Below are 11,767 nucleotides of genomic sequence, written 5' to 3'. Positions count from 1 at the left end.
ACCTGACTCAAGATAAGCAATGGATGAAGGACCTCCACACAGTCGATTGCCAAAGACTCTAATCGCTCCTAAGAGCAAGCCGCCACCACCTCTTGAAGGAAAGCGCATGAAGCTCGCCCTTGGAGGTCCATCACGGTTTGGATCGAAATCAACTCGGCAAGGATCAGAAACCCTGAAAGTTTCAGAACCTTGGTTTTGTTGGGTGGTTGCCGGGGAAAGCCAGCGTTGGAGGGATGAGATTGGATTGTGGGGGGTGGAGCAGGTTTCTCCACTTAGAATGGAGAGCAACAGCGGTCGCCATGTTTGGAGCACTGAGCACGAGCGGCTAGGTTTTGAGAGCGGCATCATATCTAACAGACTAACATTTTGGCAACCCATAATGACATAATGTTCATCTATTTCAATCTATGCCAAAAGATTATAAGTTAGTTAACAACTATGAGCAATGAAGAAAATATTGAGATTTTTCTTTCATATTTAAAATTTTTAGTTTCAGTGTTCACAAAAGGTATTGCAAAGATTTTGATGTAGTTAACACTAATGATTTTGTGAATTAAATAACGAATTCATGATGAAGAGGTAACAAAAAGACAAAAAAAATAGTAATAAATGCAAATTTGGGTAGAGAAGATGAATATTAATGTTATCCAATGAGAAATTAAGTTATCTTTCTATTTAATTCATTGGTTATTTATTTATTTTTCCTTACAAATTTGGATTTTAGAAAATTAATGTACTTCGTAATCATTTTACACTTGGGTAATATAGTCTTTCAATAATTCAATTGTTTATTGGGTGAACTAAGAAAATGGTAGGGTGGCAATAGACGCACCCTTAAGCATTTTATATAAGAACAAAATAAATGATTATTGAACTAGAAAATCAAAACTTGATTAGTTGACTTCTTACGCGCACACGTGACTTCAAACTCCAATCTAGTCTGCGTCCGGTGGAGCGTCCTTGGGCCATCGTCGTCAAACGGGCATCTAGACGGCGTAATTCAAAGGGATCTATAGGCTTGGTCACAGCAAACGCAATCGAACTTGTTGATCTTTTTCAGACTTCGTCTAGTTCGTGGGGGTCGAGGAGGTCGGTTGCTTTTTAGGTGGATGGTGGTTGGGTGGAGCAGACTATTGTTCTGATTATGGCAGCAGTTATAGCCTGTAGGGGTGGTCGGGTGGCTAATTAGGCGAACGACTTACTCCTAGATCCTTTTTTTGGTGGCGGTTTTGCGCAGTACACTATGGTTGGGTGATGACGGTGGACGATAACGGGACAACATTCATCGACAACGATGGTGCCAGTGCTGTGTTCCTGGTTTGTTTCTTTGTTAGTGGGATAGGCTTTAGGTTTTTTTGGGCCATGTCTTGGGCTAGGTTTTTGTTTTAGTTTTTTTTTTTGGTCTTCTTGCGTTGAGCCTTTTTAGGGAAAAGAAAATTATTTTTCTTTGTTATTTAGTTTTGCCTACCAAAGGACCTTTGTCATTTGTCTGCTTAATTCTTAGTTTGTCTAGTTCTACACCAACTGAGGTCTCTAGGCAACTAAATTTACTGTTATGAGAGTTAGATTAGTTAGGGTTTTGGTCATTTGTTAGGCTCATTGTTTAATAAGTGAGCTAAACCTGTTTTATAGTGAGGGTACTTATCAATTTGTTCGGTTGCTTGAGCCATTTCTGCTTGGATCGATGTACATATTGATATACGTGCTTTCTGACCATGAATATGTAATGAAAAAATTAATTAAACTGTTTTAGGAAATCAGAAATTTGGAGAGAATGATATGTGCTTTCACTAATAATAGGGGTCTGTTTATAATCATATAATGAATAAGATATCTCCGAACATATCTGTAAGACTAATTCTATTACAACTTAAACAAATTACTATAATTTAGGCCAGACACATAAATTAGATGTCCTGAAACATAAACAAGTTTTTTTTTCCTTACATTAAAGAGATCGAATCTTCACCTAATCTAATGCCTTGGTTACCCAAGTGCTTAAACATTTTTCCTTGTCTGGAAGCAATTGAGACTTTAGACCATTACCCAATATACATTGGGCTAGCTTTTAAGGCTATTAATATCCATACCGGACCCCAAAATATATATCCAATCCAGCTAAACCGACCTCCTCAAATCCATCTCACTCTCACTCCCTATATAACTCTCACTCCACAGAAACCACCCGTCTCCTCGTAACTGTCGCTCCTCCTCCGCCGTCTCTTAAAGCCGTTAGTCACCGCCACCGTCGATCAGAAGCTACCATGGCCCCGATTGCCGTCGGCGATTCGCTTCCGGACGGTACTCTGTCCTACTTCGACGACCAAGATCAGATGCAAACGGTCAACGTTCACTCCCTCGCCGCCGGCAAGAAGATCATCCTCTTCGGCGTCCCCGGCGCCTTCACCCCCACTTGCAGGTATATATGACTCTCCGTCTTCTAGGGTTCGAGAATTTTGTTTTTGAGGCCGATACGGTGGCGTTTTTGAAGAGATAAAATTGATCGGTGTTTCCAAAGTTTGATTTTTTTTTTTTTTTTTTTTTTTTTTTGCTGTGGATTAGTGTAGAGATGTGAATTTTAAATGTGGTGAAATGTTGTTACTGTTACTGAGGTTGGAATTCTGGTTGGTTTTTACAGTTTGAAGCATGTTCCTGGATATATTGAGAAAGCAGATGAGCTGAAATCCAAGGGTGTTGACAAGATTATCTGCCTCAGTGGTATGAGCTTAAATTGATGTTTATTTTGCTAATTATATTTGTAGGTTTCGATTAGTAAGATACTAATATTTTATGATATAAGTAGGATAAAATGGTATGGTCACATTTGGTTGCTGTATTGGAGGATTAGATTGAAATTTGATTGAGGTGTGAATTCGTAGAATATCTGAGAATGCGTTTTGATTATGCGGTTAGTGAAGAGTTTATCTTTTGTGTCAAAGAACTTTACTTGAATAAAGGAAATGCTTCGTAGATATGCAGTTACTGACAGAAACTTGTTAAGTGGTTAGATATGAGTCAGGAGAATATAATGGTTCTTTCATACTGTGGTGTTTGTATTGTTGTATGTGATGTGGACGCCTGCTTTGTAATAACTAATCACTAAGCTCTGAGTAGATTCCTAATGTCTTGCTGATGGTTTCTTCATGTTTTGACAAAGGTAAACTGGATTGGTAAAAGAACAAGAATTAATATATACAACTTGGTTCATTTCTTATGGACAAGGGAAAAATTTAACGATTTTAAGCTTTCAGTGGTGTACAATGTGTTATATGTTGGAGTTTATAGTCTGTTTTCCTTTTTTTGTGCATTAAGATATCTAGCTCAAGGGTTTGATTCCTGTTTGCAGTGAATGACCCCTTTGTGATGAAGGCATGGGCCAAATCCTACCCTGAGAACAAGCATGTCCTTTTCGCTGCTGATGGATCAGCGAAATACACCCATGCCCTTGGTCTTGAGCTTGACCTCTCGGAGAAAGGACTTGGAACTCGTTCCAGGAGGTTTGCTCTCTTGGTCGATGACCTCAAGGTGAAGGCTGCAAATGTTGAAGCTGGAGGAGAGTTCACCGTCTCTAGTGCTGATGACATCCTCAAGGCTCTTTGAAGAGTTTAAATTGTCTCACCTTTAGCTTGGCCTGATCCCTTTTGTATGAGTCTTGTCTATGTTGTCTCCAGTCTTCTAGTATAGTCTGGTTGCATATTATGTATGTGGATCTTTAAATCTCATGCTTAGCAGAATGGTCTAATGAAAATAAAGAGCTTTTGAATTTGCTTAAGGTTACTCATTTTGAAGGCATTTTTTGGTGTTGACCTGCAAATGCAACACTAGGTATGACAGTAAACTAACCTTGACTATTTCCGACGGATAACAGAGTCATTGCATATGGATGTGCAAAGCACGCTGTTAAGTAACATCTTGATTACGAACGCACTGCTCTTTTCAGATTAGTCCTCCTGTTGTATATAAACTGTTAGTAGCGACAGGAAATTGCTTGCAGCATCATAGACAATATCAACAACCAACGCGTTTATGGTTGTCGATTTTGTGTCTGCATTTCTTGACCTCCTACCTTAACAAGGTCATGTTCGAGTTTAAGTGATTTTCTCACATGAATATGGCGCGATTATGCTTGTCGAGGTCGTGTTTACATTTCTCCTCTTGGCTTAGTAAGCTTGTGTTGATTTTCACACGACCATGAATACAACACGGCACAAGATCTCAAAAACGTGACTCTTTATATACTCGAATTTACGCAAATAAATAAGTGATTGGGTGCATGGCATGCCAGCTGCAAGATCATTCTAGCTGGCCACTAGGGTAAGCAAGATATGATTCACTCTCAAAACGCCATGAGATGTCCAAGTAAAGCTAAACATTTGAATCGAGAAAAATCAAAAATGTGAAGATGGCATGCATTTGTTTATACGCTCGATGCAGGTCACCTAAGAAACCACAACGTATATAACTAAACTGGGATTGAGTCTAGATAATCATTAGAACTAACAAGAGGGCAGTTGGTTTTGTGTAATAGTTGAACTTGGCTCAATAAATGAAAAAGGGTCATGTTAGAGCTTCTAAGTTCTAACCCAAGTTTCTAACTTTCTACAATCTCGAAACAGCTAGTCACCGAAGTTAATTTTTCAATCAACGACGTGTTATTTATATGGTTCGTCTTAGAGTTAACTAACATTAACAAAATTTTCGCTATTATAAAAAGTGTTATTCATATATTCATATGATTGTTGGAATTTACTTAGAATATTTCAAAAATATTGAAAACCTCCATTGGACCTTTAATTGCAGATGACAATAGTCATTAACTCTCTTTGATTGTGATTGACACAAAGATTTCATCAGTTTACTCATATATCATTCATTTGTTTAAAGTCTGCAATTATGGTGGTTCTTTATTTGTTTTCTTCCGTTTTGGTTTACTCATCAATGTCAAGATATATATTGCCTTTCTGTTACATAAGTTACATAGTTTAAATGTCATTCCAATTTTGACGTTTTGATAATCAATGTCATAATATTCCTTTCGGTTACATAAGTTACATAGTTTAAGAGCATATTTAGCAGACTCTCTATTGTGGCTCCTCCTTAGCCATTTTGGAGAGCATGTTTAGCTTTTTATCTAATTTAGCAGCTGCACCAGACTCTTAAGTGGCTCTCTATTATAACTTTTAGCTATCTCGCGGGATGAGGCTCTCTATAATTTAAAACATTCATTTTAAGTTATTTTATGTAATTTATAAATACATTTAAACTATTTAATATTCATTTAAAAAATAATATAAATTCAAAATAGAGAGCATTGATGCAGACGTAATTCTAAAGTGGCTAGCTAAAATGACTTTTTAGCTACTTTAACTAAAATTTGACTAAAAAATGGCTAGCATTGCTAAAGATGCTCTAATTGCTATTGTTAAATTGTCATTGCATTGATCATTCCTGCCATATATATACTCCCTAGCTTTCCAGATCAAAACACACAACAAAACTCAATTCTTTGCTTCCTTTCCGAGCAAAAATTTCTTATGTGTTTCCTTTAATTTCTCTATTCCACCAAAAGGAAGTTTTCAAGTTGTTCGATACGATCCAAGTATTGTGAGTGTACACCTACAAAGATCGAGGTTGTTGTACCCTGGAGGGTAGGCCGTCAACACTTGCTACTAGGGGTGGGCCGAAAATGCGGTTACCAACCCGAACCGCACCGAAAAAATGGTTTGGTAACCTCAACGAACTAAAACGGTTTCTTTTTATGATCACACCTCACCGAACCGTATAAAAGCGGTTCGGTTGCGGTTTCGGGTCATAAACCGCCCGATTTAAACCGACCCACACCGAATTTATTTTAATTACATTTTATTTATTTATTATTTCTCTATTGATGGAAATGTTGGTTTTCAATATATAAGAAATCCATTTTTGATTAGGTTTCAGTTTGTAATAAGTTGCTATGTTTGCTTGATCATTGATATATATGTGTGTGTGTGTGTGTGTAATAAGTTGTTATGGTCTTTCTGCAAGTTGCTTGATATTTGGGTGACATTTGTTGATTTGTGTGGACTCTAAATGCATTCAAAATTTATTTATGCCTTATTGAAATTGTTAGGTAAAAATAAGCCTGATTTTGGCCCTCTCTTTCTAGTTAAAATTAATAAATCTCTCCAAACCGAAACTGACCCGCACCGCACCGAAAAATGGTGTAACCGAAATAATCGGTTCAACCCTTTTGTAATGCGGTTGCGGTTTGATATATAGGCCAACCGAAAAAAGCGGTTTGGTTGCGGTTTGGGCCTTAAACCGAACCGAACCGCACCGCGCCCACCCCTACTTGCTACACCGAGATATAATCTCCGAAGGGCGGACATCTACTCTTAAGGGCAGTGTACCACACACCTCAACCTACAAGTTCTTACTTGACTATCCATCTCCAGAATTTCCAACATGATTTCTATCGATATCAAACTATCAAAAATGTATGACAACTTAACACTTTGAGTCCTTAATAATACATTAATCGCTCTGATATATAATCTAGTGATATAGCAAAAAAAATCTGTAGTTCTACATAAAGATTTATGGGAAACAACTTCAAAAGAATTTGAACAAGGTATCGTAGATTGGAGATGTGGGCCAAATCGGAAAACTTGGTCGTCAATGAACTAATCAAGCATGTGGGAAGCTCTTAGTATTAAACGGTGGTTCCAGGTGTCGCATGTGAATGAACAGAGCCAGTAGCTATAAGCTGTTAGTTTTAATACCAGTTTTGTTTGGTCACAAAGTCCAATTAGTGCCCTAATCTGCCCAAAAGTTGGAAGCATTAACAAACCGGAAAGTCTCTGTAAAACTGTAATTTGACAGGTAAAATTAGCATGGATCATTATCAAAAAGAAATTGTAAAAGAAAATTAAACTCTTGTACTACTGTTCTACGTGACAGTATATGGTTAACTAATTGTTTGTTTTTGTTGGTTTGTGCATTTCAAAGCATAATTAAGCCTTCTACCAGAAGCTATCAAAAAGCGAGGACTCCATGTTCTAGCAAATCGGGGAAAACCCAGAAAAAGTTCACTAGCGTTTCATTTTATTTTGTCAATGAGGAGAGGGTTAATTATGACTAAACACAAGCAGAACCTAACAAATTAGAAATAAAGGTATGTCTTGCTCTACGAGGAGTATTGCGCTTTCAAACATAATTTGAAATGACCTACGATTGCCATTGCATCAAATTATTCGAGAAAAGAATGACTTTCGGAAGACTTCAATGCGATTATGGTATTTTAATTTTTTATTCCTATGTTAGAATAATACTATGTATGAAACAACGTGGAAACAAAAAACTTATTAGAAGAGAAAAATATATTAATCAGGTCCTTGTTATTGTGATTGTACTCTTTCATTCGACATTGAGTGGGATTAAAACAAAACGAGAATCTGGTCCTATATTACTATGTCTTTATCCCCTCTTCCAAATTATCTGACAGAACATCAATGAGAACTTTAACTCTGGATAATTTGATTGATCAAACTAAATTATACCTTTAAACACAATAAAAATCTATTTTAAGCAAAGACTTTTAAACATCAGAACCAAAACAAAAAGCAAGACCCTTTTTTATCTGTTGAGGATACATATTACTTTCCCCATAACCAAAGAAAGCAAACACAACGGTCACCTTAGCCAAGAACTAGCTAATTAAGATGGAGAAATTCTAACAGCAGCGATCCTCCTACATATGTACAACTTAAACATAAAACTATAATTATTACTATACCTACCAAAAAATCAAAAATCAAAAATCCATGCAAATGTTTTGTAAAAATTCAAACTTTTCTAATAGGAAAACCCATTTTACCATAAATAAATAATGTGAGGGGAAGTTGGAAGCCAGCAATAAAGGAAGCCAAGATGGCCTATCAAGCTTATAGGTACCGTTTGAGAAGGGGGCCCATTTTATCAAATTTCAAAAAAATATTTTATGGTTTTGATTTGAAATTTATTTAGAGGGACTACAAAGGTTCAGTTAGGACCCTTTGACTAGAAACAAGAGAAGAGCAACTCTCTCTCTCTCTCTCACATATGCTTCATTTTAAATCTTTCTTCTTGAAATTAGAGTAAAACTTGGCCTATATAGCAGCACCTCACAGCTCAACATAAGCCAGTCACTGTTGTCTGTCTTAGCTCTACTTCTTCTTCCACAAGCTATACTTCCTGTTCAACTTTTTGTTTGAATCTGCAGCCTCCTCTTCTGGGTTTCCTAGCTTAAAGGACTTAACTTTTATTGAAGATTATACAAGTCCCAGTGCTTTTAGCTGAAGAGCTACTGTTTTGAATTTGTGGGGTTGAAAGAATGAATGCTTCAAAGTTCATTAAATGTGTTACTGTTGGGGATGGAGCTGTAGGGAAGACCTGCATGCTAATTTGCTACACCAGCAACAAGTTTCCTACTGTGAGTCCTTAAATACCCATCTAAGAAATTCTCTTTCTTTCTTTAATTCTTGCATTTATGGATATTTCATGAGATTTCTGTTGTGGGTTTGCCTCAACTCCCAAAGTGGTTTGTTTTTTTAATTCAAATTCCTTCTCTCTTTTCGCTTATTTGTCTTGTGCACGGAAGTTTTACTGTAACATTAAGCTATAAACCACAAAGAAGGTGAAAAGTTAAATTTACTGTATGTAATGAATGTTGAGATTGGGCTCGTAATTTAGTAATCTCTGTAAATCTCTGTTCTTTGTTATGTGGCAGGATTATATACCCACAGTGTTTGACAATTTTAGTGCAAATGTGGCTGTGGATGGAAATATTGTCAATTTGGGGCTATGGGACACTGCAGGTAATTTGGTTCTTTCTTCTGTTGTGCTTATTCTTGTCTTCAAGATTTGGAGTTGGTGTTTCGGGTAATTTTTTCGGTTTTGACTAATTATATGTGTTTGGTTTAAAGGTCAGGAGGACTACAGCAGGTTGAGGCCACTAAGTTACAGAGGTGCAGATATATTTGTGTTGGCTTTCTCTCTAATTAGTAGAGCAAGCTATGAGAATGTTCTTAAGAAGGTACTGACTTCGTGGCCAATATCTTTTCTTTTCTTTTCACTGCACTTTTTCTTTAAAAGGTTCACTGCGCTTTATATGATCTTGGATCAAGCTGTAAAAAAAGTAAAGCCATTTCATTTCAAAATACTTTACTTTTTGCTCTGCAATTTAGGAGTTTTCAAATGGGGGAAATGCATCATTTTAAATCAATTATTGAATTGTGTTCTTCTGGTTTTAGTTTGATGTTCACTGACTAACTTCGTCCATTGTAATGTGCTTCTCAGTGGATGCCAGAACTTCGCCGATTTGCGCCTAATGTTCCAATTGTCCTTGTTGGGACAAAGCTTGGTAGGCAACAATTTAACTTTTGCAAAAAAATTTCCCAACAAGTAATGCATTTAGAATTCATATTCTTAATGCCAAGCTTATATTTTCTTTGTATTAGATCTTCGTGAGGACATGCGCTATCTAGCTGATCATATGGGATCGAACATCATAACTTCTGCTCAGGTACTGATTTGTGTGTATTGGTTCATTTTCGTATTGTATTTTCATAAAAGAGTTACATTTATGTATAAGAAGCTCATTATGCTTAGTATACAGGGAGAGGAGTTGAGAAAGCAAATAGGAGCCGCAGCTTATATTGAATGCAGCTCTAAGACCCAACAGGTAGAGTTAAAGCCTAAGTTCTGGGGTTATTTCATGCCTAATATTTTTAAAGGATATTCTCGAATCTAAAACTGTTAAATAGTGTCAAGTTCTTGTTTGATAAGACTACTGAGTGATGAACTCTGCTTGATTGATTAGAATGTCAAAGCGGTGTTTGACACTGCCATCAAGGCTGTTCTTCAACCTCCAAGAAGGAAGGATATGGTTAAGCAGAAAAGGCACCGAAGGTCTGGTTGCTCAATTGTGTAAGTATTTCTTGCATCCCTCTGATGTTTTCTGTTGCTCCAATGTCTTTTTCTCTAGGATAATAAACATGACAAGTATCCCCACCAGACAACCGAGTAACAAATCCATGTAAGAACATGGAAGAAAAAGTAAAGACCTAATAGGACAAAAGTGGTTAGAATCTGTATCTTTCCTTCCATTAAATGCTTGCTTTTGTTTAAAAACAAAATTCCATTAAATGCTTTGCTTGCTTCGGTTCATTGCCGTAGTCTCTCCTGTGGTCCAAGGAACTAATATGAAAAGACATCAAGATACCAGGGTTGTCAAATGTAGGCGAGTAATGTCGGTGTAGTTAAAAATTCTAGATCTTGGAAACACATACAAATCTTCCCTAATCTAGGTTGAACAATTGTTGTTAGACACTAGATCTGTACTCTATTGCTGATACAGAAACTGCATTGAGAGGTTCTGTATAGTTTATACTTCATACTCAATAGTAAGTTGCAGATGCTTATCCTCTCCCAGAGTCACAAACCAAAAGATTTATAATCCCTTACATGAGTTCTTGAATGATGAGAAAGTATGACTGCAAATTTACCTCATATATAGTCTACTAAATTCACTGAAAGAAAAATTCTGCTGTTTCCAATGCAGGAGCATTGTCTGTGGAGGATGTGACGCTTAGGATGAAGCCAGGCAAGCAAAGGCATTGAATTTACAGGCAACTGCTGTAGGGGAGTTTACAGGCTTATTCCTGAAAGCTAATATATTCTTATGTGTGTATTGTTCTAGTTTTGAGTATGGGATTTCTTATGTCTACTTTGCCAACTGCTGACTGCTGGGGAAAGCGGAGGGAATTGTTCATTCTCTCATGTATTTGGTGTATGGTTGATTCCTAAATTATAACTAATTTCTATTACTACTCCCTCTTCCTAGATCATATGGCACTTCATATTGTTGTGGTTGTGTTGATGGACTTATAGTAGTCTGTTTTGTACTCCCTCTCCTAAACTTGTGACAAAGCCAGTGCATCACTCACCCATCAAAGAAGTGGTGATTGCATATGGAAGTGGCACATGAAATGCATTCATGTTTCATTGTCTTGAAAGACCCTAATGAATAAGAACAGAAGGAATTGGATGGATCATAATGGCTGGGGAGGCATCTTTTTCTGTTCTATTCAGAGACATTATTAATGTGGCAGTGGACCTAATATGTGTGATGATCTTACTAGAAACAAGGCAGGTGAGCCTGCATTGACTACTATTTACCCACAGGATTTAAGCTTGCCTTGTCAAGTCCAATGGCAGAGTGCCAGAGTATGTTGATGGCTTCACCAGTAGTAGGACCCTAAATTTCAAACAGTTCATAATTCACTAGGCTCCGACATAAGTTCCATACTTCCAACATAAAAGGACTTTAAAAAGTGCAATCAAATTGTGAGTTATTGCAAGACATTACCAATAAATTTTTATATGGTTGCAGAAATGCACTAATCAAATGGTAAATATCATCTTAAAAAAATTAACTATAGTTAGTTTTGTAATTTTTTTGTTACCATCTTCCGACGAGTATGTCATTGTCAAAGATGCCACCATTTCTTGTTTAATTAAATTTAAAATTTCAACTCCAAAAGTATGAAGAAAGTAAAATTTTGCCGCACTAATGTTTTGACAAAATTAAAAAATAAATATTTTATGTAATTTGTAATTTTGATAACTATTTTTATGCAGGTAAAAATAACAATAATGTTCACTCGGTCATTAACAGACAAAAAAAAAATATGCTTAATCACCATTAATTATAAATTTAACCGTGGACATAATTATTTTTAAGCTG

The 11,767-nt window shown here is 36.5% G+C and overlaps 2 protein-coding genes across 2 annotated transcripts; both read left to right on the top strand.

The window, feature by feature from the left end:
* The first annotated feature begins 2,152 nt into the window (after positions 1-2,152).
* On the top strand, positions 2,153-3,772 carry LOC133727017 (peroxiredoxin-2). Its single transcript, XM_062154644.1, has 3 exons — positions 2,153-2,419; positions 2,639-2,718; positions 3,347-3,772. The coding sequence occupies exons 1-3, from the start codon at positions 2,265-2,267 to the stop codon at positions 3,598-3,600; spliced, it is 489 nt and encodes a 162-aa protein (XP_062010628.1). The 5' UTR covers positions 2,153-2,264; the 3' UTR covers positions 3,601-3,772.
* Positions 3,773-8,036: 4,264 nt separating this feature from the next.
* LOC133727016 (rac-like GTP-binding protein ARAC7) lies at positions 8,037-10,900 on the top strand. Its single transcript, XM_062154642.1, has 8 exons — positions 8,037-8,452; positions 8,750-8,837; positions 8,946-9,055; positions 9,319-9,382; positions 9,480-9,544; positions 9,638-9,703; positions 9,842-9,948; positions 10,583-10,900. The coding sequence occupies exons 1-8, from the start codon at positions 8,354-8,356 to the stop codon at positions 10,611-10,613; spliced, it is 630 nt and encodes a 209-aa protein (XP_062010626.1). The 5' UTR covers positions 8,037-8,353; the 3' UTR covers positions 10,614-10,900.
* The last annotated feature ends 867 nt before the right edge of the window (positions 10,901-11,767 follow it).

The sequence above is a fragment of the Rosa rugosa genome, chromosome 1 (genome assembly GCF_958449725.1).
Source record: "Rosa rugosa chromosome 1, drRosRugo1.1, whole genome shotgun sequence".
In the NCBI taxonomy this organism is placed as follows: Eukaryota; Viridiplantae; Streptophyta; class Magnoliopsida; order Rosales; family Rosaceae; genus Rosa; species Rosa rugosa.
Note: the sequence above shows the minus strand (reverse complement) of the source record. Positions and strands in the feature narration are given on the sequence as shown.

Excerpts from the sequence above, each read along its gene's own strand:
- LOC133727017 (XM_062154644.1), top strand. The coding sequence starts at position 2,265 with ATGGCCCCGATTGCCGTCGGCGATTCGCTTCCGGACGGTACTCTGTCC. Across the intron at positions 2,420-2,638 it reads GCCTTCACCCCCACTTGCAG|TTTGAAGCATGTTCCTGGAT; the intron begins GTATATATGACT and ends TGGTTTTTACAG. Across the intron at positions 2,719-3,346 it reads CAAGATTATCTGCCTCAGTG|TGAATGACCCCTTTGTGATG; the intron begins GTATGAGCTTAA and ends TCCTGTTTGCAG.
- LOC133727016 (XM_062154642.1), top strand. The coding sequence starts at position 8,354 with ATGAATGCTTCAAAGTTCATTAAATGTGTTACTGTTGGGGATGGAGCT. Across the intron at positions 9,056-9,318 it reads ATGAGAATGTTCTTAAGAAG|TGGATGCCAGAACTTCGCCG; the intron begins GTACTGACTTCG and ends TGTGCTTCTCAG. Across the intron at positions 9,704-9,841 it reads GCAGCTCTAAGACCCAACAG|AATGTCAAAGCGGTGTTTGA; the intron begins GTAGAGTTAAAG and ends TTGATTGATTAG.